This window comes from Schistocerca piceifrons, chromosome 4, assembly GCF_021461385.2.
Source record: "Schistocerca piceifrons isolate TAMUIC-IGC-003096 chromosome 4, iqSchPice1.1, whole genome shotgun sequence".
Taxonomy (NCBI): Eukaryota; Metazoa; Arthropoda; class Insecta; order Orthoptera; family Acrididae; genus Schistocerca; species Schistocerca piceifrons.
The window spans coordinates 826,819,478-826,845,576 of record NC_060141.1 but is presented as its reverse complement, the minus strand read 5'-3'; the positions used below and the strand labels follow the sequence as shown (position 1 = coordinate 826,845,576).

The 26,099-nt window shown below is 46.7% G+C and overlaps 1 protein-coding gene across 1 annotated transcript in view; it reads right to left on the bottom strand.

Moving 5' to 3' along the window:
* Positions 1-11,171: 11,171 nt before the first annotated feature.
* Positions 11,172-26,099, bottom strand: part of LOC124795096 (glucose dehydrogenase [FAD, quinone]-like) — a 47,557-nt gene continuing 32,629 nt past the window's right edge. Inside the window, 2 exon segments of the mRNA XM_047258930.1 lie at positions 11,172-11,610; positions 11,612-12,827. Of these exon segments, the coding sequence (XP_047114886.1) occupies positions 11,267-11,610; positions 11,612-12,827 (1,560 nt within the window). The 3' untranslated portion in view covers positions 11,172-11,266.

Below are 26,099 nucleotides of genomic sequence, written 5' to 3'. Positions count from 1 at the left end.
ATTGGAGGCAGTAGAATCGTATTGCACTCAGCTTAAAATCAGTGTTCTCTAAATTTTGACAATAGTGTTTCATGAAAAGAATATTGTCTTCACTCCACGGATCGTCACTTGAGTTGACGAAGCCTCTCCGTAATGCTTGCGTGCTGATTGAACTTTCTGGTTTCAGATCTATCAGAACGCCTGTGAACTGCTTCGACGTCTTCCTTTAATCCGAAATGGTGGGGATCCTAAGCATTCTAGAAGTTGTCAAGAGTAGTCGCACTATGCTCTGTATACGTTCTTCTTTGTACATCAGCTACACTTTCCTATAATTCCCCAATAAACTGAAGTCAACCGACCATTCTCCTTCGCCACTGCCGTCGCCACGTGCTCGCTTTGCAGCGTCACGCTTACTTATTTAATCGACATGGCTGTATCAAGCAGCACACTGCTAATACTGAATTAGAGCAATGACGGTTTGGCTTTCCCACTTATTCCCGTTTAGCTATATTTTTCTATATTTAGAGCAATCTGCCATTCATTATTCACTTGGCCTGTCTTACTTCCTTTGCCCCATATGGGTACATAGGGACTCCACGAGAACTCGTCGACTATCTCTATTTTAAGTCACTTCCCAAATTTCTGCAGAGGTCCTGATCTCTCTCCTTGCCTCTCCTTCCACTGTCCTGTTCGATGTACCTCTCGTTCGAGCTCTTTTGCTTGTTCCTTGGGTCTTCCATTCCGATGCCTTCTTCTCGAATGCTCCGTCTGGCTTTCTCAATGCGTACCTCATCCATCTCCAGTTTCTCTCACGTATCTGATCTTCTACAGGTATCTGTTTCGTTTTCCCCCAGAGATCCTCATAAAATATTTTTTATGATCACCAGATATTCGTTATGTGCCGGAGACATCTATTTAAGAAGCTCTGTAACTGTGATGTTATCTTGTCTACTTTCCAACTTTCATTGGTGTCCAGAAGTACAGCCTTCATACTTGTTTCAAAAATACGAATTTTAGTTTTGGATGCGATGTTTCTGTTTCTTCATATTTGATACTGCTGTAAGGGGGCAGCATTTGGCTTCTTCGAAATCCGAGTCCTTGGGACGTTCATAGATCCCTCACTGGATTCCTCGTCTCCTGCCTGCTGTGACTCTTCTCGTAACTGAGTTGAGGACAAGAAAGAAGAGAGTTCGTGTTAAAATACAACGCTGCTGGACTACAGCTGTTACCTCAGCTAGCTGAGTGACATTTCCCTTGTAGATCACGCAACACTTGTAGCCGTCATACAGATCTTTGATGATGTTTAGAATCTTCTGTGATAAACCAAACTTCTGCAGCATCTGCCACAGCACTTGATGTTTCACAGAATCGAAGGCCGTTTCAAAGTCAACATGGCTGACTGGAATTCTTTATTACTTATCAATATGTGTGCGAAAACCGGCCTATTCTCTGTGCAGTAGATTTTCAAGTGAACCTTAAATTCTGTTTAAAATAAATCTGGTGAGGACGTTCCTGGGCACAGGCAGCAGTGTACATAGCTTTAGCACCAGCACATTTTCCCACTCCTTTCGCGATTTCTCTTCGAGTCAGATTTGCTCAAGCGACGGATGGAACATTACAGTAGTCCTTTCGATATCGGCTTTTAAGAGCTCCGATGCATTTATCACACCAACTGGAAATTCTGTCTAAGTCATGCTGTATCATCGTACAGTCACTCACCGACGACACCTTTCCCCTTTCTCTGCACCACAGCATCATCATCACCGTGTCCGTCACATCATTTATGTATACAGAAAACAAAAACGGCTCTATCGTACCTCCCTGGGGTACCTCTGGTGAAATTCTGATTGAACGCTCGGCGTCGAACACAACATACTGGGTTCTATTGCCTAATAATCCTTCGAGCCACTCATATGCCTGGGAACGTAATCCGTGTGCTCACACCTTCATTAAGAGTGTGCAGTGGGGCACCGTCATACACGATTCTCAGAAATCCAGGAATTTGGGATCTGCCTGTTGCTCTCCGTCCATGGCACAGTGGACATCGCGCTGAGAGGAGCTGACTGAATCTGGCACGAGCGATACTTTCCAGATTCGTTCTGTGGGACAGAAGCTTCTGTGTCTGAAGGAAATTTACTGTATTCGAACTCAGAATATGTTCAGGAATTCTCCAGTATACCGAAGTTGGTATGTAATTTTGCGGTTCCGTGCTTTCACTCCCTATCCTATGTATAGGAGTCATCTGTGGCTTACCAATTCGCATGGGACTCTACGCTGGGTGGGAAATTCGCGACAAATGAAAACTAAGGGGCAAATGCCCTAGAATACTTTTTGTAAAACGGAGTTCCTATTGCTCTTCTATGCCAAGAACGGCTGTTTCTATGCCCTCCATACATGTGACACTCAGATGGTCAAACGACCCGATAGGTATGTTTGTACGATCCTCTTGTGTCAAAGATTCCTTAAAAGCGAAATTTTAAACTTCAGGTTTCACTTTGCTGTCTTTTATTTCCACACCAGACCGGTTGACGAGTGATAGGATAGAAGCCTTCGAAATGTTTAGTGATTTTATATTGGACCAGAATTTTCTCGTTTCGTCGGCAAGATCTTTTGCTTACGTATGACGGTGGCAGTTGCATGTTTCGCCAGTCGATCTTTTTCAGATGCGCGAATACCTACTAACTTGTCATCTCCTTAGCTAAATCACAGTCCTATCAATAATATTGAGAATTAGTTTCAGTAAACACGGAACTTTGAGTGTGGCAGAAGAAGCGACTAGGGAGGCCTAAGGAAATAAGAGATAGCGTGACAGAATTATTGAGGTAAGGTTCTTAGGCAATGATTGCGAAACAGAACAATGCTGTGAGAGAAAAGGAAAGGGGAGCTCGTTGTGAGGGCTATAATACGTCATGAGAAGCCAGTGCTTAGTGAGAAGCTTATGAGCTGTTCGGTGGCTGTATAGGGAAAAACTTTTTAACCTCTTTTAAAAGTAATTGAAGAATAACAGACCAATATAGCACATACGAAATCTGAAGCCTTAGACGTTACGTCATGTCAAGAGCTGGCAGCGACTCAGAGAACGGCGAACAAAATACTAGGACCGGAGGTCCGGCAAGCAAACAGAAGCAGATATATTCAGAAACGAGCCACAAACACATGATATAAGAATTGGTACAGCACTTCTGGGACAATAACGTCCCTGTTACCGTGTGGCGTGGCCTATAACGTAGTGCGCGTGACATGCGGTTTGGAAGACTTGACCCACCTGGTCTGTGTGGTCGGACAACTCCTCGACTGCTTAGGATCCCCAACAGTCCGGATTAAAGAAAGACGTCGAAGCAGTTCACAGGCGTCGTGCTAGATCTGTTACCGGTAGGTTCAATCAGCACGCAAGTATTACGGAGATACTTCGTCAACTCAAGTGAAGATCCCTGAAGACGATATTCTTTTCACGAAACACTATTGACAAAATTTAGAGAACACTGATTTTAAGCTGAGTGCAATACGATTCTACTGCCACCAATGTACACTTCGCGTAACGACCGCGAAGGTAAGGTAAGAGAAATCAGGACGCGTTCCATTTGCTTTAAAATATTAAAAACGGGTGGAGTCACAAGCAACTTGTGACATAATATAAGGAGAAAACGTAAAACTTAGCATTTCATTTACAGTTTAAAATAAAAATAGAACGTAACGTTTCTTTTCCTTCATCCTTCGCCACTTTCACTACAAGCTCACTCCAATCATTCAAATCTTCTTCACAAATAAATCACTTGTCACAGGACATTGCGACCACACTGTTGCTGTGTATCTCTAACGAAAACACTGAGGAAGGAATGCAAATGGCTTCAAATGGTTCTGAGCACTGTGGGACTTAATTTCTGAGGTCATCAGTCCCCTAGAACTTAGAACTACTTAAACCTAACTAACCTAAGGACATCACACACATCCATGCCCGAGGCAGGATCCGAACCTGCGACCGTAGCGGTCTCGCGGTTCCAGACTGTAGCGCCTAGAATCGCTCGGCCACCCCGGCCGGCGAACGAAAGTAACATCACGTCTTTGCACAGAGAGAAAAACGGCAGTGAACGTAGGGGAACGAGGGAACCGAGGACTGTTAGGCTCGAAGACCGCCCCTGTGATTTAATAAAGGGGAAATTCGAGGTCACGAAGGACGTAAAGATCGGTTCTTCTGTGGTTTGCCGGGTAAACGTTTTGCAAGGTAAGGAAAAGCAGGTGAAATAATTTATTTGAAGAGAAAAGGGCAATTTATTTATTTATGTATTTTGCCACTTTCCAAAAATTACTGATTTCCCCAATATTTAAACAGTCTTTTGTGTGGAAACCAGACGACGTCCAAAAAATGTTGCCGACATAAATGGTGGGTAATATTCTCCTCTTTATTGTACAATTTTATTGGATAGTAGCTTGTTTTTAGTAGTTTTTTGACCATTTATCATATTTGCGGGAAACATTTTGTTGGACAAGTTCAGATTCGTGTTCAGCACCCTAGCAAACATTGAATGAACCACTGGAAACACTTACAGCAGAACTTTGCACAAGGAGCCCTTTTTGTGCACCGTTTGACTGGACCAGTGCTGCCACGCGGCTTGTATCAAGCTATGGGCTCAGCTGCCGGCAGCAGCAGAATTGCGAAGACGCTCCGAACCCTGTGGACTTTTGCACCTGCCCCGTTCCCCACAGCACCGCGTCCAGCCATAGTCGCCATGCCGCAGTGCTGAAGTAATGGCAGGTGGGGGGGTCTTACCGACACAGTGCGACTGTAAGGCGTCTAACAGCTCCTTACTGAATTCTGCTCACCAGGTTTTGACTTGCGGCAGCTGCGTAGGGCTCGCTTCACATCTGTAAACTACCTACTATTGCCAGTCTAGCCAAACTCATCATTGTAAGAGCCAATTCAAAATTACTTTACATGTATTTATTAAAAATAATGGCATGCATCTCATATTTTACTACTTAGCTGCTGTTTATGTCATGAAGAAAGAAACCCTATATAATCAACAATCAATATATTTCATTGCAGATGCCGCATCCATTCCTAATGAATGACTCATTGATGAATTAATTTTTTACTAATTTTATTTCTTGTGTCCCAAGACATTAAATGTAGTTTTACTCCTATGTAAAAGTCCAGAGGTAGAAGAGATTGTAACATATTTCTGACTTACTGGTGGACAGTATTCCTGAATTCAGTTTCAAATACCTTGAGAGGATTTATGATTTGCTCAATATGGCGGCTACACTCACATTGAGACAAATTTTCAAATGGCTGATTTTCTTCCTCGAGGAAGTGCAGTTGTAAGATGGCAAGAACTATGCTCCTTACATGAAGTCATTAAAGATCACCTAACTCACGTTGAGCGAACAGTAGGGCTGAACAAAAATGACTGACAAGGCACAGTGCATCTTGTAGAGGGTATAGTATGGATGTATTGGAATAATTAATGTCGGGTGATGGTTTTAAAGTAATTCACACGACATGAAAAACTTTGTGGAAACGCGTCGATTTACTGGAGGCTAGTTTATCCCAGGGAAGTATACAGAGTGACCGTGGCCGGCCAGGTGGGGAGCACTGAAGGGAAGCAACAATAGGCTTAGGGTGGCTCAAGCTCTGAGAAAGTGGTAACGCGGCGTGGCCTCCAGCTGCCTTAACATGAGTGACAGTGAGTCGCTGCTTGACCCCATGCTGGTGTACCGGGAAGCAGACGCAGAACTTGTTCACCTGTTGATAAATGGCCGTCATCCCATTTTCAGCGAAACATGCGAGAAAGCCGCGCAAAGCTATGGTGGAGCGGTCTACAGAGGTCAAAATATGCGTGTCCGTGACTATAGCAACTTCACGCTGAATTCACATTCCACAGAGTGTGAAGTAAATCAGGTGAAGAGCTACAGAAAGAAATACGCCGGCCTCCAATGGGAACATAGAACCAAGAAATTTGAAGTACTCTCCTGGGAGTCAGAATTCCGGAAAAATTGGGGTTTGTGCAGACGCTAACCTTGATGGGTGGCCTGGGAGGAGCTAAATAGCAGAAGTTGAGAGGAAGGGAAATTTTGTGGGAATTTGTTCACTTCCCAGAGCAGGCATTGGTCGGGGAGCGATGCATAATTAACGCGACTTGCGCTGCAATTGGCGTAAGCGATTTTGCTGGAGGGGAAACCGGGGTGAAGAGCAGACTGTGAGAAGTCTCCATAGTGGTCTTCCATTCCCAGCTTGCCTAGAGTGCGGATGTGGCGCTCTTTACTCTGCTTTCCTGAGAAAGAGTGAGCATCTCTGCAGTTTAGGACTTAGCAAATGGAACGATTGAGCTTGGAGATAGAAAGTTTTGGTTCAGTTATGTACTGAGCAAGATAGCTAGGAGTGAATAGACGAGCACAGTCTTGCAGCACCACGAGGTCGGCCGACGCCCACACAATGAAGTCGCTCAACCACGCTGTATTCGGTGATATTGCGCCCCCTCTGGCCACTGATTAGTTTGTTGGATCACGTCAGCAAAGTTTCCACGAGGGTTTCATGGCCCGTGTATTGTAGAATTCTTCTTGCACTTTGCATTACGCCTGGATCAGTCGATAGGAGTTACTTTTGAGTTATCACGCTTTACTCCACACAAACGCAATTTATTACCACTGCCAGATAGGAGAGTCTTGTAATGTGATGATTGAAGGTCGGGAGTTAAAATAAATTTGTGCTAATCGACTGCATCTGTTTTCAATAAAGTAGTTGAAATCCCAAGTCACTTTCTTAATTAATTTTATGTTCAACATTTGCATCTGGTGTTCAATAGCTGAATATAACATCAATGTGCACCCATTTTAATTAAGCGTGATCAATTCTGAATAAATTAATGTCAACACTGCCACCGCAGTTCAATCAGGAGTCACAGGGCCATATTACGTTTTTGCGTTATCCGATATTGCGGCAGTTTTGCACTCTCTGTTGATCTGTTAGTCAATTACTTGGGGTGAACACACGCCAAAACCAGCTAAGTGCCGGGTGGGGTGTTACACAGTAGTACAAAAACGACTGTCTTTAAACGGTTGAAGCCAAGGCAGGATGTGAAACGTCTGTAGACATAACAAATCGTCAGTTCTCCAAATCGCAGCAGGCAATCCTTGGCAGCTTCCTCTCCCAACAGTTGCTACTAGCCATATTTTTTTATGTCGGAAGCACACCGGTGTGCAGATGTTCAGAAGCCATGATACTAGAGACGGCCACAGTCCCTCCCTGGTTCGGCAACGTCTGCAGCAAGACGGTTCTGACTCTCCGCACTTGCTGCGTAGAGTGAGAGGAAAGTTTGCCTCTCGTTACTTCGAGCAGAAGAGAGTAATGCCGGTCGCATGTGGGCTCCATCGTTTCCATTGGACGAACGTTGCAGTGAGACTACACTCTCCACACAGCGTGCTTAAAAACCATCCCTGTAGACTGTTGGGTCTCTCACACGAATTCAACTCTCACCAGCAGTTTAGTATCTGGGCCAATTCATTCATTTGACGGTTCAGTGTGTTGACCCCTGTCTACGACTAGGAACGATGTGACTCCTTTCTCCAGTCGAGACTCGTATATTTCACACATATTTAATAAATTTCACGCGTTTTTGTAACGTATTTCACCTGTATGTCTACCAAATTTTGCCCAACAGTTTCATTTCCCCCCAGCTCAATGTTTATGACGTTTATCCCCTGAACTATCTGCTGCACAATCATACAATTTTACAAGGAAATTCGGCGGTACATGTCCCTACTCTCTGCAAATTGCGCTGTGAATAGAGTTACTTGTAAAGAAGTAATAATTAGCACATGATGCGACAGTTTATGACGTCTTACCTCCTGAAATAGGACAAGGATATATCTTTGTAGGTACATTCAGTGCCATTTGCGGATACCGCCTGCGAAATGTATTTCTAATATAATTAGCAGCAAAAAGTAATAAATTAAAAATTCGTGCCTGATGGGGCAATTTTCACGCATCTTAATATTTGACGTCATAGCTCCTGAACTATAAGTCGTAAAATGATATATTTTTGTATGTACATTTAGCGGCAGATGTGGAGAATGGAAAGCGTCGCTAACAGCAACCAAGTTATGATTGTAAACGTCTTGGATGATTGAGTAGTTTTCCATGTACCTTAGCGTTTATAACGACATACCTTCCGAACTAAGTGCTGTACAATGATGGAAGTTTCTTGATCATTCAGTGATACATGCGCATACTGACTGTAAAATGTGTCTCGAATACAATTAATAGTGAAGGAGCAGTAAATTTAAACGGCGCGCTTCATGTGGCAGTTTCACAGTACGAACAGCGAAAAATGTAGAAAGCCATGACCCTTCTTCCTTTCGTCAGTTTGTGAGCATCCTCAGCGAGATGTTTCGTAACAGTTCGAAATCATGTGTAGAGTTTGTTGCAAGTTCTCATACTCAAATATGGACGCCTAAAATGCGGATGTTCTCGCGTCGTGGGCTGCACTGCTTCTTCTCATCCTCCCCAAGCCCTCTGATGGGTGGGTGGTTCTTACCCGCACAGCGGTTCTTTCTGCAGAGTAAATGATTCGTGCACTAAGCTTGGTTGAAATTGGCCGAGTGCTTTAGCAGGAGAGGTAGAAGATAGGTACGTATATACATACGTGTATCCATTTTTATAATTCGTGTGGATAATGTAACTTTTTTTTAATACAGTTGTCAAAAATGGCTGCTCCGCGTCAATCTGTCGCTGTTCTGTGAGGAAAGGTATAATGCTTTCGATCCGCTGATAACAAGCGTGTGCTCAACAAAGAACACAGTCAGACTGCACTATTTTCACAGAACGTTCCCATTAATAAGATGGATTACTTTCTCCACTCTTGATATACTGCCCATGAAATACCCTGCCCGAAACATCCCATCCTATGTCTATACAACGCAGTGTTATTCCTTACTCTATGCTAAGAGCTCACAGTTAGATTCTTGCATCTCTTGTAGAATGCTTCAGTGCTCATAACGGGTTACCCAGCTGGAAGTATTATGTCTCAGTGAAGGTTTTGCGAATAAAATCATATAAAAACTATATTTTGACAGTTTTATTTTGAAAAATATAAACTTAGTACATATTAAAGCTTACACACACACCAGTAAAATTTAAATTCATGTAGAAAATCATCATTATATATGTTTTACATACAGTTTACTATTAATATGTTTGTAATTGTCTTATCTGTCTACACACTTGCGGAAGGTAGCTGCCGAAGAAGTAACTCCAGATGCCTCAGGTATGTCTGCGAATCCGTGCAGGAATGCAAGTCTGACGACTTTCAATATAATACGACTCCAAACAGGCTTAGTCACACTGGAAAAGATCACAGCAACATTACAACATTCCGCTAGAGCACTCAGTTGCTGGGATCCACTGGAACAGGAAAGGGAGGTAATGACAGTGGCACGTAAAGTGCCCTCCGCCACACACCGTTGGGTGGCTTGCGGAGTATCAATGTAGATGTAGATGTAGATGTAGATGTAGATGTAGATCGTGAATCTGCTGGTACCTACACCAACACCGTTGTGTGAGAACCAGCACTCACGTCCGCTGTAAGGAGAAAGCCCATGTCTCTTCGCCTTCTTGAGAACATATGGCGGCGTTAGTGTATTTGTGTAATAATAAACAGTAACGTGAGAAATTCGTAGAACAACGGATTGCGAGAGCATTAAGGAGGTTTAATTAAATTTTTCAGGTGTAGATACTACTTTCTGTGATGGTAGTAAATAGCTTGATGGCAGCAAATAGCTTGAATCGGTTAAAGGCCGCTGGGTAAATGCTGAGCACACTTTTGCAACTGACACCGGCCGCATCTCTGCTGCAAGGAATGTAACGTCTCCCTGGGCGATACGGTGGTTCTCAGTGGGAGAGTGTGACCTGGGAGTCCATTGTTAAGGGGTGTGGGGAAGCCAGAAACCTCGCACAGCCGCTCGCGCTCGGTCGATTGCTGTGCCATTGGGAACTCTGGCCTCACTAAAGTTAGCTGACGAGTAAAGTTGACTGTGAAACATTTATGGCGTCTGGTAAAATAGGATATAACACATCTCAAGGTCATCGGTATGGAATGAAACCAATAGTACGACGACAATTTTTGTGATCATAGACAAGAACTAAAGAAAGAAATTCTGTATTGGGAATAGCTATGACACCACAGTGGCCCTGTGGTCATCAGGGTTGTTAGTGTGCACCCAAAGCCTCTGGGTCGTCAGCTGAAAAAGGTGCTGTTTCTTTGATGAGCAGTCTCGTTGGCTTCTGGACTAGGACGAAAGCGAGAAACTAAAGGGATCTTACTCGACAGCGAAGTAGGACGGGAGCATGTGGGCATAAGAGCTCTTTGGCGTTGTTGTTTAGGAGGCCGCCGATCGGAAAGAGTTAAGAAATTTGAAAGTGTACCAAGCGACGGCACAATGGGTGTGGGGTACTGAGTACGATAAGTGAGTGGTGGCGAGTCTGGAGGGGACTGACTTGAGTAGCAAGAGCTCTCACTGTGGCGGTGGACGCCTCAGTGGAGTAATTCTCACAGCGAAAGTTGATGGGGGATTGCAGTAGCTTTTCTAGAGAAAGAGGAATTCTGTCGCTGGAAAGGAGGAAACTAACTGCAAGAAGAGGCTCTGAGTTTCAAAGAATGTTAGTAAGAGGAACATACGCTTTATACGCAGTGTGAGTAATAATATGAAGTTGGTAACTGAATATTTCGGCAGGTCTCATTTTAGGTAAGAAAACTGTAGTAGTAAATTGTTCAACACCAAACCCATTTGCGTGACATCTTAGTGATCCTTACGTGAGATAAAACAAAAGGTATTTCCCGGATAATTCATGTTGGCGTTTCCTTCAAAGTAACATTTTCCTTTGTATTGTATTGTCAGCATATTATGTGTTGTCGCTGTATTCTGGTGAGAGGACAACTCTTTGTTCAGGTTAAGAAGCCCAACTTAAATTCAGTGTTGCCTATAAATTTTGTTTTGCTTCTGTTGATTTTCTAGCGTCGATGTCACTATGAAATGACAGTGTGTGTTTTAGATACGAACAGTTGGAGGTGCTTGACGCTGTGTCCTTATAATACGACTTTCGTCCTACAGGTTTAGCATTTTACATTCGACTACTGACCCAGTCGTTTGCAGATAGCTGTGTCGGTGGGTGGTGCTGAAGGCTTTCGAACGTGGGGGGGGGGGGGGGGGGGGGGTAGCTAGAGGAGCGGTACGTCACAATGTGGACACTGCGTGCAGTTAAAAATTCGCGAGACTAGGGCGACACCGGCCGTCAGTGGTGGCGCCAGTCCTCGGCCACCATGTGGGCGCACTTCTCGCCGATCATGACGGAGGGTACGTTGGTGTTGCCCCTGACGACGAGCGGCATGACGGAGGCGTCGGCGACGCGCAGGCCTTGCACGCCGTGCACGCGCAGCCGCGGGTCCACGACGGCGCCGGGGTCGGCGGCGGGCCCCATCTTGGCGGTGCCGGCCGGGTGGTACAGCGTGGTGGTGAGGTGGGGGATGGCGCAGCGCCAGTACTGGTCGGTGAGCGGCGGCAGCCCGGCGCAAGCCGCCACCGGCACGTCCCTGACGAGCACGCCGGCGCGGCGCATCGCCTCCGTGGTGCCGAGGCGGTGCGCCAGCCGGATGCCGGCCAGCATGTTGTCCAAGTCCCTGGGGTCGCTGTAGTAGCCCGCCTCGATGACGACCGGGTCGGCGGGGGTCGCGGCTGCGCAGCGACACGCGGCCGCGGCTGGTGGGCCCCAGCAGCGTGGGCAGCACCAGCACCACGTCGTGCCGCTCGGCCAGCAGCCGCAGCGCCGTGCGGTACTCGTCGCCGTAGCTGCCCGCCTCCAGGAACGCCTCCATCCACTCCTTGAAGGTCGGCTCGAACCTCGCGTAGTGGTACTGGATGTCCGAGTAGGTCTCGTCGTCGTCCGGAGCACTGTCCGTCCTCACGAAACCCTGGTAGCTGGTCAGGCCGGTGTTGGACAGGATACCCGTCCTGTTCGTCAGGTACTCGAAAGCGCCCTGCAGCACTTGATTCTTCTTACGCTCCAAATCTCGCTCAGAATTCACCGTGAGGTACGCGAGTCCGGTGTAAATGGTGTGATCTTGAAGGTTGTATCCGACTCTGAGGTCTTTCACCACCGGTATTCCCAGTTCCTCCAAGTGTTCCTTCGGCCCGATACCGGACAGCATGAGAACTTGTGGGGTGTTGACGGCTCCCGCAGACACTACCACTTCCCTCGCGACCTTCACCTCGCGCTCGTTTCCGTCTTTGAGGTACTGGACTCCGTACGCCTTCTTCGTCGCGGGATCGACGAGGACTTTGGTGACGTGTGCGTGCTTCACGACGTGGAGATTCTGTCGGCTCTTCGCCGGTACGAGGAACGCCTTAGCCACGTTCCACCTGGTCCCGTTCCTCACCGTACCGAAGTTGTTGGTGAAGCCGAGGTAGCCGTCCGAGTTGAAGTCGTCGACGACCTTGTGGCCCGCCTCCCTGGCGGCGTCGCTCAGCGTCCGCATGAACGGGTCGTCGGGGCCGAACTTGGAGACGCGCAGACCGCCGCCCGTGCCGTGGACGGCGGCCGCGTGCGGGCGCCGCCGCAGCTCGTCCGCCTCCACGTCCTGCGACTTCATGAAGAAGGGCAGCACGTCGCGGTAGGACCAGCCGTCGTTGCCGAGCGCCGCCCACACGTCGTAGTCCTGGACGGGCCCGCGCACGTGGATCATCCAGTTGAGCACGCTGGAGCCGCCCAGCGCCTTGCCGCGCGGCCACGCGCACCGGCCGCCGCGGTAGGCGCGGCAGGCGCGGGGGTCCGGCTCCGTCTCGAACTGCCAGTCCGCCTGCAACAAAACACCCCGCCTCACGAGTGCCATCAAACTCCTAAAGAAAGGTTCACGTAAGACCGAGAGAACGAACTAAAAAGTCATCTCTAAAATTCTAGCGAGAAGTGTCAAATAAATGAGGCCCGTACACAAAGCAGCTTCCGTATTGACAAAGTGTGACAATTAAATTACTTATGCTGTAACGATACGAAGCACCACGAACACTACAAGCAGTACTGTGTCCAGACTAAACGCCTCCAACTCTCGCTTCCCGCGAAGCAGACCGGTACAACGGGCCCCGGTCCGAGTAGGGGTCAGCCTGGCCAGTCGTCCCGGAAACACAGACGCTTCCCAGAGCCCACCACGAGGCGTTCACGGCGCCGCAAGAGGTCGCTAGCGCCGCGGACCTCTTTCCTTCCGCTCGACACGTGACTGCAAATAGAGCCAGCCATATCCATGCGCCGAGCAATATTTAGGCTTGCCCAGGAGCCTGAAGAGGCGGTTCACGCCGACCGAGCCCACTGGTGTCATCGTAGCCGCCAACGTACCGGAGCCATCCTCGCAGGGCCTCTACTCGTCCTCGGACCCAGGTGACGGCAACGTGGACTCCGCGCCGCTCTTCACGAGACGCCCGGGACTTGGTTTGGTGAAGTTGTGTGGTTACTACAGACAGTTTATGTTTGGAAGAATCTCTGATTTAGTTATTGGTAGGCTTGGAGGATCAGTGCTACCTCACGAATATTGTTTTGTAAATTTTGAAGAAAGACTTTAGTGTAAATAAAAACGCTATACCTCACACTGAAATATTCCTATCCGCGGACGGCGGATATATTAAACAGTGTGTCCACGTGTTAGAGTGGGTAGACTTGTGCCATTTCGTAGTGTCCAATCCGTAGATATGTTGACACCTCTCCACGACACTCGAACGAGATTGGGCCCTAGCATGTCGTATAAGAAGTAAAAACTACTGTTCAGTACCTCCAGAGACCCATTTCGCGTTTGAATATGCAAAGGATGGGCAAAAATATGTAGATGTTCGCCAAACATGCGCTGTTGTATCTGAGTACCAGTGGCAACTGTGCAGCGCCCTCCATAAGCTGCAGGTGCTAGTTGTGGTCAGATGGGCGTTTCGTGCAGCTCGAGTGCATTATGTCGAAACTAAGTGAATTCTGCATCTACATCTACATTTATACTCCGCAAGCCACCCAACGGTGTGTGGCGGAGGGCACTTTACGTGCCACTGTCATTTCCTCCCTTTCCCGTTCCAGTCGCGTATGGTTCGCGGGAAGAACGACTGTCTGAAAGCCTCCGTGCGCGCTCTAATCTCTCTAATTTTACATTCATGATCTCCTCGGGAGGTATAAGTAGGGGGATCTGGTACGGATCCCACACTGATGAGCAATACTCAAGTATAGGTCGAACGAGTGTTTTGTAAGCCACCTCCTTTGTTGATGGACTACATTTTCTAAGGACTCTCCCAATGAATCTCAACCTGGTACCCGCCTTACCAGCAATTAATTTTATATGATCATTCCACTTCAAATCGTTCCGCACGCATACTCCCAGATATTTTACAGAAGTAACTGCTACCAGTGTTTGTTCCGCTATTATATAATCATACAATAAAGGATCCTTTTTTTCTATGTATTCGCAATGCATTACATTTGTCTATGTTAAGGGTCAGTTGCCACTCCCTGCACCAAGTGCCTATCCGCTGCAGATCTTCCTGCATTTCGCTACAATTTTCTAATGGTGCAACTTCTCTGTATACTACAGCATCATCCGCGAAAAGCCGCATGGAACTTCCGACACTATCTACTAGGTCATTTATATACACTCCTGGAAATGGAAAAAAGAACACATTGACACCGGTGTGTCAGACCCACCATACTTGCTCCGGACACTGCGAGAGGGCTGTACAAGCAATGATCACACGCACGGCACAGCGGACACACCAGGAACCGCGGTGTTGGCCGTCGAATAGCGCTAGCCGCGCAGCATTTGTGCACCGCCGCCGTCAGTGTCAGCCAGTTTGCCGTGGCATACGGAGCTCCATCGCAGTCTTTAACACTGGTAGCATGGCGCGACAGCGTGGACGTGAACCGTATGTGCAGTTGACGGACTTTGAGCGAGGGCGTATAGTGGGCATGCGGGAGGCCGGGTGGACATACCGCCGAATTGCTCAACACGTGGGGCCTGAGGTCTCCACAGTACATCGATGTTGTCGCCAGTGGTCGGCGGAAGGTGCACGTGCCCGTTGACCTGGGACCGGACCGCAGCGACGCACGGATGCACGCCAAGACCGTAGGATCCTACGCAGTGCCGTAGGGGACCGCACCGCCACTTCCCAGCAAATTAGGGACACTGTTGCTCCTGGGGTATCGGCGAGGACCATTCGCAACCGTCTCCATGAAGCTGGGCTACGGTCCCGCTCACCGTTAGGCCGTCTTCCGCTCACGCCCCAACATCGTGCAGCCCGCCTCCAGTGGTGTCGCGACAGGCGTGAATGGAGGGACGAATGGAGACGTGTCGTCTTCAGCGATGAGGGTCGATTCTGCCTTGGTGCCAATGATGGTCGTATGCGTGTTTGGCGCCGTGCAGGTGAGCGTCACAATCAGGACTGCATACGACCGAGGCACACAGGGCCAACACCCGGCATCATGGTGTGGGGAGCGATCTCTTACACTGGCCGTACACCACTGGTGATCGTCGAGGGGACACTGAATAGTGCACGGTACATCCAAACCGTCATCGAACCCATCGTTCTACCATTCCTAGACCGGCAAGGGAACTTGCTGTTCCAACAGGACAATGCACGTCCGCATGTATCCCGTGCCACCCAACGTGCTCTAGAAGGTGTAAGTCAACTACCCTGGCCAGCAAGATCTCCGGATCTGTCCCCCATTGAGCATGTTTGGGACTGGATGAAGCGTCGTCTCACGCGGTCTGCACGTCCAGCACGAACGCTGGTCCAACTGAGGCGCCAGGTGGAAATGGCATGGCAAGCCGTTCCACAGGACTACATCCAGCATCTCTACGATCGTCTCCATGGGAGAATAGCAGCCTGCATTGCTGCGAAAGGTGGATATACACTGTACTAATGCCGACATTGTGCGTGCTCTGTTGCCTGTGTCTATGTGCCTGTGGTTCTGTCAGTGTGATCATGTGACGTATCTGACCCCAGGAATGTGTCAATAAAGTTTCCCCTTCCTGGGACAACGAATTCACGGTGTTCTTATTTCAATTTCCAGGAGTGTATATTGTGAAAAGCAATGGTCCCATAACACTCCCCTGTGGCACGCCAGAGGTTACTTTAACGTCTGTAGACGTCTCTCCATTGATAACAACATGCTGTGTTCTGTTTGCTAAAAACTCTTCAATCCAGCCACACAGCTGGTCTGATATTCCGTAGGCTCTTACTTTGTGTATCAGGCGACAGTGCGGAACTGTATCGAACGCCTTCAGGAAGTCAAGGAAAATAGCGTCTACCTGGGAGCCTGTATCTAATATTTTCTGGATCTCATGAACAAATAAAGCGAGTTGGGTCTCACACGATCGCTGTTTCCGGAATCCATGTTGATTCCTACAGAATAGATTCTGGGTTTCCAAAAACGACATGATACTCGAGCAAGAAACATGTTCTAAAGTTCTACAACAGATCGACGTCAGAGATATAGGTCTATAGTTTTGCGCATCTGCTCGACGACCCTTCTTGAAGACTGGGACTACCTGTGCTCTTTCCCAATCATTTGGAACCTTCCGTTCGTCTAGAGACTTACGGTACACGGCTGTTAGAAGGGGGGCAAGTTCTTTCGCGTACACTGTGTAGAATCGAATTGGTATCCCGTCAGGTCCAGTGGACTTTCCTCTGTTGAGTGATTCCAGTTGCTTTTCTATTCCTTGGACACTTATTTCGATGTCAGCCATTTTTTCGTTTGTGCGAGGATTTAGAGAGGGAACTGCAGTGCGGTCTTTCTCTGTGAAACAGTTTTGGAAAAATGTGTTTAGTATTTCAGCTTTACGCGTGTCATCCTCTGTTTCAATGCCATCGTCATCCCAGAGTGTCTGGATATGATGTTTTGATCGACTTACTGATTTAACGTAAGACCAGAACTTTCTAGGATTTACTGTCAAGTCGGTACATAGAATTTTACTTTCGAATTCACTGAACGCTTCACGCATAACCCTCCTTACGCTAACTTTGACATCGTTTAGCTTCTGTTTGTCTGAGAGGTTTTGGCTGCGTTTAAACTTGCAGTGAAGCTCTCTTTGCTATCGCAGTAGTTTCCTAACTTTGTTGTTGTACCACGGTGGGGTTTTCCCGTCCCTCACAGTTTTACTCGGCACGTACCTGTCTAAAACGCATTTTGCGATTGCCTTGAACTTTTTCCATAAACACTCAACATTGTCAGTGTCGGAACAGAAATTTTCGTTTTGATCTGTTAGGTAGTCTGAAATCTGCCTTCTATTACTCTTGCTAAACAGATAAACCTTCCCCCGTTTTTTTATATTCCTATTAACTTCCATATTCAGGGATGCTGCAACGGCCTTATGATCACTGATTCCCTGTTCTGCACATACAGAGTCGAAAAGTTCGGGTCTGTTTATCAGTAGGTCCAAGATGTTATCTCCACGAGTCGGTTCTCTGTTTAATTGCTCGAGGTAATTTTCGGATAGTGCACTCAGTATAATGTCACTTGATGCTCTGTCCCTACCACCCGTCCTAAAGATTTGAGTGTCCCAGTCTATATCTGGTAAATTGAAATCTCCACCTAAGACTATAACATGCTGAGAAAATTTATGTGAAATGTATTCAAAATTTTCTCTCAGTTGTTCTGCCACTAATGCTGCTGAGTCGGGAGGTCGGTAGAAGGAGCCAATTATTAAGCTAGCTCGGTTATTGAGTGTAACCTCCACCCATAATAATTCACAGGAACTATCCACCTCTACTTCACTATAGGATAAACTACTACTAACAGCGATGAACACTCCACAACCGGTTGCATGCAATCTATCCTTTCTAAACACCGTCTGTACCTTTGTAAAAATTTCGGCAGAATTTATGTCTGGCTTCAACCAGCTTTCTGTACCTATAACGATTTCGGCTTCGGTGCTTTCTATCAGCGCTTGAAGTTCCGGTACTTTACCAACGCAGCTTCGACAGTTTACAATTACAATACCGATTGCTTGCTTGAAACCACAAAATTTGTTGGCCCTCTTATGTTGCGTGCTTTCGTAACCGAGAAAGACAAACTGTTTGGTGTCTCAAGAAGCATCGTATCGAACCGCATATAAGGAAAGCGGGAAACATAATCCACTAAGTCGCAACGCAGGCGAAATTGTGTGTCGAGTGTTCGCGAGAGACGGTCATTGAGGAGTACTGTGTCGAAATATAAGAGGACGAGAGTTGCGAACGTCATTGCGGAACTGAGTGCCGTTCTGGTGAACGCTGTCAGCAGCGAAACAACACGGAGTTCCATAAGCAGGGAATTGCACGTGCAGCTGGAATTCCAAAACCACTCATCAGTGACGCAAATGCTCGCCACACGAAAACGTGATGCCGAAGCGATAAAAAGGGGGCTATGGAGCAATGGAAGAAACTTATTTCGTGGAATCATTCTTGTTTCACTCTGTTTCCAACTTCTTGGTTAGTTAACGTCCCAAGAGTGAAACATGGCGAGGATTTAGGCCCCACGGTTACTTCGCAAGGTCTCATTATTGCCAAGGAACATTTGACTATTTTGACTGATTATGTCCGTGCCGTGGGGCAATGTTTGCTCCCCAACAGTGATGCTGTGTTCCGGGACAACAGATCCCTGTTTACACACCACGCATCGTGCAGGGCTTCTTTTGGAGCACAGGCGCGCAATTGTTGCATCTACCGTGCCCACCTGCGTCACATCATCGCAGTATCATGCAGCCTTTGTGGTCTTCTTTGGAGATGAGGACGCGTGATCGCTGACCAGCCTCCATCATCTCTATCTGAGCTTGCCACTACTTCCTTTGAAAACAATGCAGAAACTATATTTATCCATTGTGAGCGAACCGTCCGGTTTGCTTTTGTCAAATTCTTTAGTGCTGGTTTTACTGTGCTCTCTAACATCTGGGATACTTGGATTGTTGTCTCTAAATTCTCCCGTGCCAAGTTTCCTTGTGCGGCGAGTGCGAGGCTGTACGAGCTGGTGTGCGTTACCGCGGGCGGCGGTGGGCGAGTCTCACGTGACGAGGGTCGCCTGTGTAGCGGCGCGGCCCGGCCCGGCCCGGCCCGGCCCGGCCTCCAGTTGCCGGAAGTACCTGTGTGTCTGGGTGGGCTCTGTCAGTATCGTGAAGAGCACGTAACGACACTGTCTGCTATTTTGTAACTCGGCAGTGCACTCTTCTAGACCTGACAATGAATTGGTGACAATGTGCCACAGTAGTGTGGGAGTCTTGTCTGTTATTCTTACTCCAGTATCCTGTCACCACTGTTTTAATTCTAGCTGGTCTAGAGAGCTAAGATTTTTGGACGTAGTTTTCTCATACCGCGTCCTCTAGAAAGAGGTGAGAATTTTCTGCTGTTCCCGGATCCTGGTTACATCTGAAAGCTGAGTTACGTTTGTTATATCAACGTTTGAACAGAGCTGTGAACTCAAGTTTGTCGTGTTTCGTTAACATTCTATTCAACAGCAATAGCACGTAACAAGTGTGTAAGTGACATCGATTACGTTTCAGTTATGTTGGTTCCTTGCGGTAACAAATCTATGTTTAGCTATTTCCATCCACATTTTGTCCCTTCTTAACGCACTGCAGAGGGATTCTTGATGACTGATGTTCTTTTAAAACGCCAGGAAGTAGCCATTTGACAGTGGAGCTTGTATCCGTGTGCTATTACTTAGAGCCAGTCTCTTCATTTAAGTAATCTGGGTTTTAATTTACTAAACTAATCAGAGTCAGAATCTTAATTTGTCGTGTTGTAAGCTCGTCAGTGGTAATTTTTACTTGTGTTGCTATTTAATTCTAAGCTCTCACTACTGTTTTCTTGATCCTAATGAGATACCTTACCTCTTATTGTTCTGGAATTGATTTACGTCAAAATTCGGGAAAGCGCAGGTACATTTTCTAGCTCAGGCTTTAGTTTGTACAGTTGTTAGCCAAACTCTAGAAAACTAATGTTAGGTTTAAGACCTTCTTTGCTGAGTTACAATCGGTGTGTAAAACTTGTAACTTGAGCATGATTTCATGTGCGTTGCCATCAAACTGCTAAGCTGCTGTTTTTGTAGCATGGTGTCATTATAAATTGCAATATGAAGTAAAGAAGCGCGGGATTAGCCGAGCGGTGTGAGTCGCTGCAGTCATGGACTGTGCGGCTGGTCCCGGCAGAGGTTCGAGTCGTCCCTCGGGCATGGGTGTGTGTGTGTGCATGTCCTTAGGATAATTTAGGTTAAGTAGTGTGTAAGGTTAGGGACTGATGACCTTAGCAGTCAAGGCCCATAAGATTTCACACATATTTGAACATTTGAACAAGTAAAGATATGTGGCGTTTAGCTGTGAAGGAAAAGTAAGCTTTGAGATTTAATGCTGAAACCTAATCTTCGTGTAATAAATTATTTTTTGATAATATGTGTAAAGTAATTTTGGCTGTGCATTTTAGAGCTTCGTTCCCGCTCCTACCGGTATAGGGAGACTACTGGAAGCTGTTTCGAATGCTAACGGGTTTCGTACAACGTATTACGCTTGGTAATATGTTTTTGCTGCTACTGTAATTTTTGACTAACTCGAGTAATTCTCATTAGTAGCACAGCAATTTTATGCAAATATGACTTGAGATACTTCTGCTTCTTGTTTCCGCCCATTATCTTGAAAGCATTTAATGCTTCCGCGAGGATGGAAAGAAGGTAAATTAAAGTGTTCACGAGGGGCGTGGATGAAGAACCACAAGGAGAGTTATCAGCACCATCCGTGAGAGTGCAGATTGGAGGTGGAACCCTGATTTAGTTGGATATCAGCGCAATAAAAATTTAAACGGCCACATTCTGTCGGAGGTACCGTCTTGTCACGGGCTGGCTTATGGCTGAAATGGCGTAAGGCGGGATGGCAGTGGGGCAATGATCTTAACCTGCCCCTCCCAAACGCGATTTTACTCTCTTAAGAACTGCGGTTCCTTGCTCTATACGCACAGAATTTATGTAAGCATACTACTACGCATTAAAATTGCAGCACAGTGTAGGCGGCATGCGACAGACAAGTTCTCTTAAAATGTAACACATGTGCGGATATACAAATGATGAGCATTCCAGCGCAAGTGCACAAACTAGATAGGGTAACGGATGTCTACATTCTATATATAACAGAATATTGCTTAAATGGCCTCCCATTCAGATACCCTGTCTGACTGTTGCTTCTTTGTGAGAAGGTCGTGTGTTACGCTTCGTGTAAGAGGTTGAAACGCCCTGCAATTCGGCAGTGACAGGCGGCTGTTGCACGAAGACTGTTCAGCATCGTCGCTGCTCTCAACAGCCCAGCGTCACCAGCGTCCGAGAGCACGGACTCCCGTGGTTCTCGCCCCTGCAGCACACCACACGCCTCGAGTCAGCAGATGGCATCCTTTGCAGGAAGACAGGCACCCGCATCCGCGGCGGGGGGGGGGGGGGGGGGGGCGGGGCGGCGCCCCCAGGGCAGCACGAGCTCTGACCGCGAGGAGCGCCTGCCAGCGCAGCGCGGCGCGCCCTCCCTGCACGCGGGTCTCCGTACCCCAGTGTGAGTGGCCGATACCAGCAGACGGCATTCGCCAGTGTCGGAGCTGCACAGCATCTGACGTGCTGGTGTGCAGCGCTGGTAATTTGGACAGCAGGCCTTATTGACACCTTGGTCAACGACATCTCCACGACGTTATCATTCAACAAGATAACGCAAGACCGGCTGCTGCCTGTTTTGTCAGAACCTGCCACATACAGACGGTGTTCCGCTCTTTTCCTGGCCGCCACGTTTTTCCAAACCTCGAACCCAATGAGGACATCTGGTCATGGCTTCCGAGGGACTGGCACTCAACCACGCACCCGTAATTATCATCAAATCTCACTTCGATTCTAGGCCCAGTTGTGTTACAGCCATTTCTGCTTGTCGGAGTTGGCAAGTCTGTTCACCAAATCTCTCACCCTTTACTTCCCAAACTATACTGTAAACACGCAGTAAGCAAAATTTCTTCTCTGGTGTTGGAACTTTTAGTGCAACAATGTATATTTCATTACTCTCTTTCACTCTGAGGACGATATCGTTGATCGATATCCAGTGTCACTTTTCGGTGTGAACAAAAAACTAGTATATTAAAAAAACTAGAAACCCGCCTCGATTGCGAAAAAAGCACCTAGTGTTAACCTAGGTTTCGCCGTAGATAACTACACCTTCTTCAGAACGCGTTTTGTGGCTGCAGTTTATGGCGGGTCATGGCCTATCGGACATAGGCCGATGTGAGGTGGAGGTCACACCATTAAGTTAACTAACGGTTTAGACTTTGTACATATGTACTGTTTGTGTTTTCCTTTTTTTCGTTTATAAATGTATAGCTATGGTGTTCTTTTAATCATTGAAAAAGGTCTTCTTAGGCACTTGCGGGTTTTAATGTTCTGAAGAAGGTGTAGTTATCTACGCCGAAACCTAGGTTAACACTAGGTGCTTTTTTCGCAATCGAGGTGGGTTTCTAGTTTTTTAATGTACTAACCAACGATTGCTGACGCTCTGCGATGTTGAAGGTTCTTAAAAAAACTAGTGATGTGCAGATGATGCTGCAATGAATAAGAAAGCTTTGGACCGTATTTCGCACTAAACAAAATTTAATGGACTTTTCTATAGCTCTCGAACAACTACTCGCTACAACATAAAACTAATAACTACTGAAAATGTTCAGATTATAAAAGTTTTATGTAGCTGCTTCGTGACCCCACTGTTATCTGCCCCAAACGAAAGAAATACTATCTTACGCTCCACAATTTTCGCTGTTTTCAGGGGGGATAAAATGACGTTACATTAGTAATATTTGGCACACTAGAGAGCATGTAGTCTCTATAATAACGCCCGCCCAGCTAGCCGCGTGGTCTAGCGCGCTGCTTCCAGAGCGGGAACGTGTGTCAGTCCCCGGCACGAATCCGCCCGGCGGATTAGTGTCGAGGTCCGTTGTGCCGGCCACCCTGTGTATGGTTTTTAAGGCAGTTTTCCATCTGCCTTCGAGAATGCGGGCTGGTTCCCCTTATTCCGCCTCAGTTACACTACGCCGGCGATTGCTGCGCAAACACTGTCTCCACATACGCGTACACCATAATTACTGTACCACGCAAATATTTGGGGCTACACTCGTCTGGTATGAGACGTTCCTGGGGGTGGATCGGGGGGAGAGGTCCACTGTTGGCCGAACCACTGACGGCTACGGCAGGACGAAGCCTCTCCGTCGTTTCTAGGCCCCCGGTTCAATACACAATACATTATAATAACTAAGCACAAAATCCGTCCATTTTGCTCGTTTGTTTATACCCAAAATTCTACTTCTTCTTTCTCTTTGTGAACGATTAGTCCTACGTATGTCAGATAAATTTTGTGCCACATTTTGCAGTCTACATTCTAATATTTTCATATCTCCTTCCCATTTCTCACTTTACCAAAACTTGTATCTCTAATGACAAACTGTGTATTTTCAAACTTTTGCGTGATCCACACACATTTCTGGTATACATTGAGTTGAATACTATGACTGTACTCTCTCCTAACTTCTTTAGTAGTATCGTCATTTACGTCATTTACGCAATCTTTTGGACTTCTCGGGAGCTTACAATTTTCATGCATAACCTAACTCGTAGTGAGTCGACGTATGTGAGTTACAGTTGTGAGATCTTAAGCGCCGGCCGATGTGGCCGAGCGGTTCTAGGCACTTCAGTTTGGAACCGCGCTGCTGCTACGGTCGCAGGTTCGAATCCTGCCTCGGGCATGGATGTGTGTGATGTCCTTAGGTTTAAGTAGTTCTAAGTCTAGGGGACTCATGACCTCAGATGTTAAGTCCCATAGTGCTTAGAGCCATATGAACCATATAGGTCTTAAGCTTTGGCCGTAAATAGTGCTTAGAAAATTGTTTTCCCATAATTGCAGCGGGTTATTACATGATTACTGCAATTCAACATTTTCCGCTTGTTGAAAGGTTCGTTCCAAAGAAGTGAAAATACCTCATACGAAGTCAATTGCTGTAGCACGTTATTCAGTTTGCGAATAATGTAATAATGATATTGTGTTCCAGCGAGTTTCCTCTTTGAACAGCGATGCATCTTGTCTGCGTCTGCCGCAAAATTCCACTGTTCACTTGTTTGTTACGCGAGTCCTTTGTGGGCTTAACTTTGACAAACCAAAAGTTCGAGACACAAACTCCTCACTAGCTTCAATGAATTAGAAAATTTTATCTCAAGTTCCTCTGGCGTTGTAAAACAAGCGACTTTCAGTAGCGTTGTAGCTTCCGTGCTTAAGGGAAATTTGTAATGCATCTACTATAAGCGATAATACTCGAGGTGGAATGGAGCCGATTGGAAGCTGCTGTGAACGGATGCACTGAGCGATGTACCACAACTCACTCACCGCAAAGAAAGGTACCTCAGGTACTATGGTCTCCTAAGGATACTGTCCCCTCCTCAAGAAACGCTTACGAGATGAGACAAACCCACTAAAGAGACAGCCTACATTACACTTGTCCGTCCTTTGCTGGAATATTGCTGCGCGGTGTGGGATCCTTACCAGGTAGGATTGACGGAGGACTTCGAAAAAGCGCAAAGAAGGGCAGCTCGTTTCGTGTTATCGCGCAATAGGGGTGAGAGTGTCACTGATATGATATGCTATTTGGGGCGGCAGTCACTGAAACAAAGGCGGTTTTCTTTGCGGCGAGATCTATTTACGAAATTTTAATCGCCAACTTTCTCTTCCGAATGCGAAATATTTTGTTGACACCCACCTACGTAGGGAGAAATGATCATCGTAATAAAATAAGGGAAATCAGAGCTCTAACGGAAAGATTTATGTGTTCCTTTTTCCCACGCGCCATTCGAGAGTATGAAAATGGTTGGATGAACCCTCTGCCAGGCACTTAAGTGTGAATTGCAGAGTAACCATGTAGATGTAGATGTAGACGAAGAGTGGTAACTATCACCACACATCCTCCTGGCTGTTAGTGGCGATCAGGGGGTCCGTACACAAGATCTGGGGTGCTGTAACATTCTGTCTGAGCCAGTGTGAGACACTTCACGTGCAGCAGTGCCTTCAGTGTCCTGGGTCAAGCGAAAGTAAACGCAAAAGTATAGAAGCACGTTAATCGGCGGCAATTCAAACGTATGGCGAATAGCAGTATAGCTAAAGGATGACAAGGTTCACCTTCGCGCTAAGTGTATTTTCTTAGGAGACTCATTCAGCATGTTCGAGTCATTTTTTCATCAGTTCTTGAGACGTAAGTGTACAATCAGCTGAATATTTTATTACATGTTCGAACAATCTATGTCATCTGGGCTATGAGTTTATACTTGAATAATTCCACCGACTGTGAGAAGAGGTTCAGAACACCAACCCCGGTCAGACATTTGCAAAAAAGCACACAGTCTGAAAAGCTGTAACCAGAGCTGATTATGGCGTCATCGTTATGAATCGACTGGAAGCTTCGATTCAGATTTTGAAAGTTCTGTGCCAGGCTAGGCAGTGTCTTTCTTGCCTTGCAGCACAGCCTCGAGAAACGTTGGAAACCTGTAAATGGCTACACATCGCAGGAGGCTGACTGTATGTGCAACACATACAATGTTTATTTACTTGAGGCACTCTCCATACAAACCAGAAACTGATAGTGGCAGTATATGTCGATACGGAAGCGTAAAACCCCAAGAAATGTCCCTACAGATGAAACGATTAAAATGGTAGTCATCAGTTGCCAAAGAATTAGCAAGCACGTTCCAATTTTTCAAAGTGTCCAAAAAATCAGCGGAGTTCATGATACTACGTACAGAAAAATGGCTAAAGGCCGAAACTGACAGCAGTGAGAATTACGGGGTAACTCAAAACGTATATTGAAAGAAGGGGCTCTTCTGAAATGGAGGTGGTGTATTTGTCGCTCTAGTCAAGAAAGTCAAATCCCCGAAATAAAAACTGAAGCTACATGCGAGACGGTTTCGTGAAGCCTTAGAAGCAAGCGCGACAGTAAATTTGTAATAGTATCTTTCTGTAGACCAACAGAGTCACGTGTTGTAGCAGGAAACTTTTAGAGAAAACCTCAATTTCTTTCGTTAATAGGAATGATCTCCT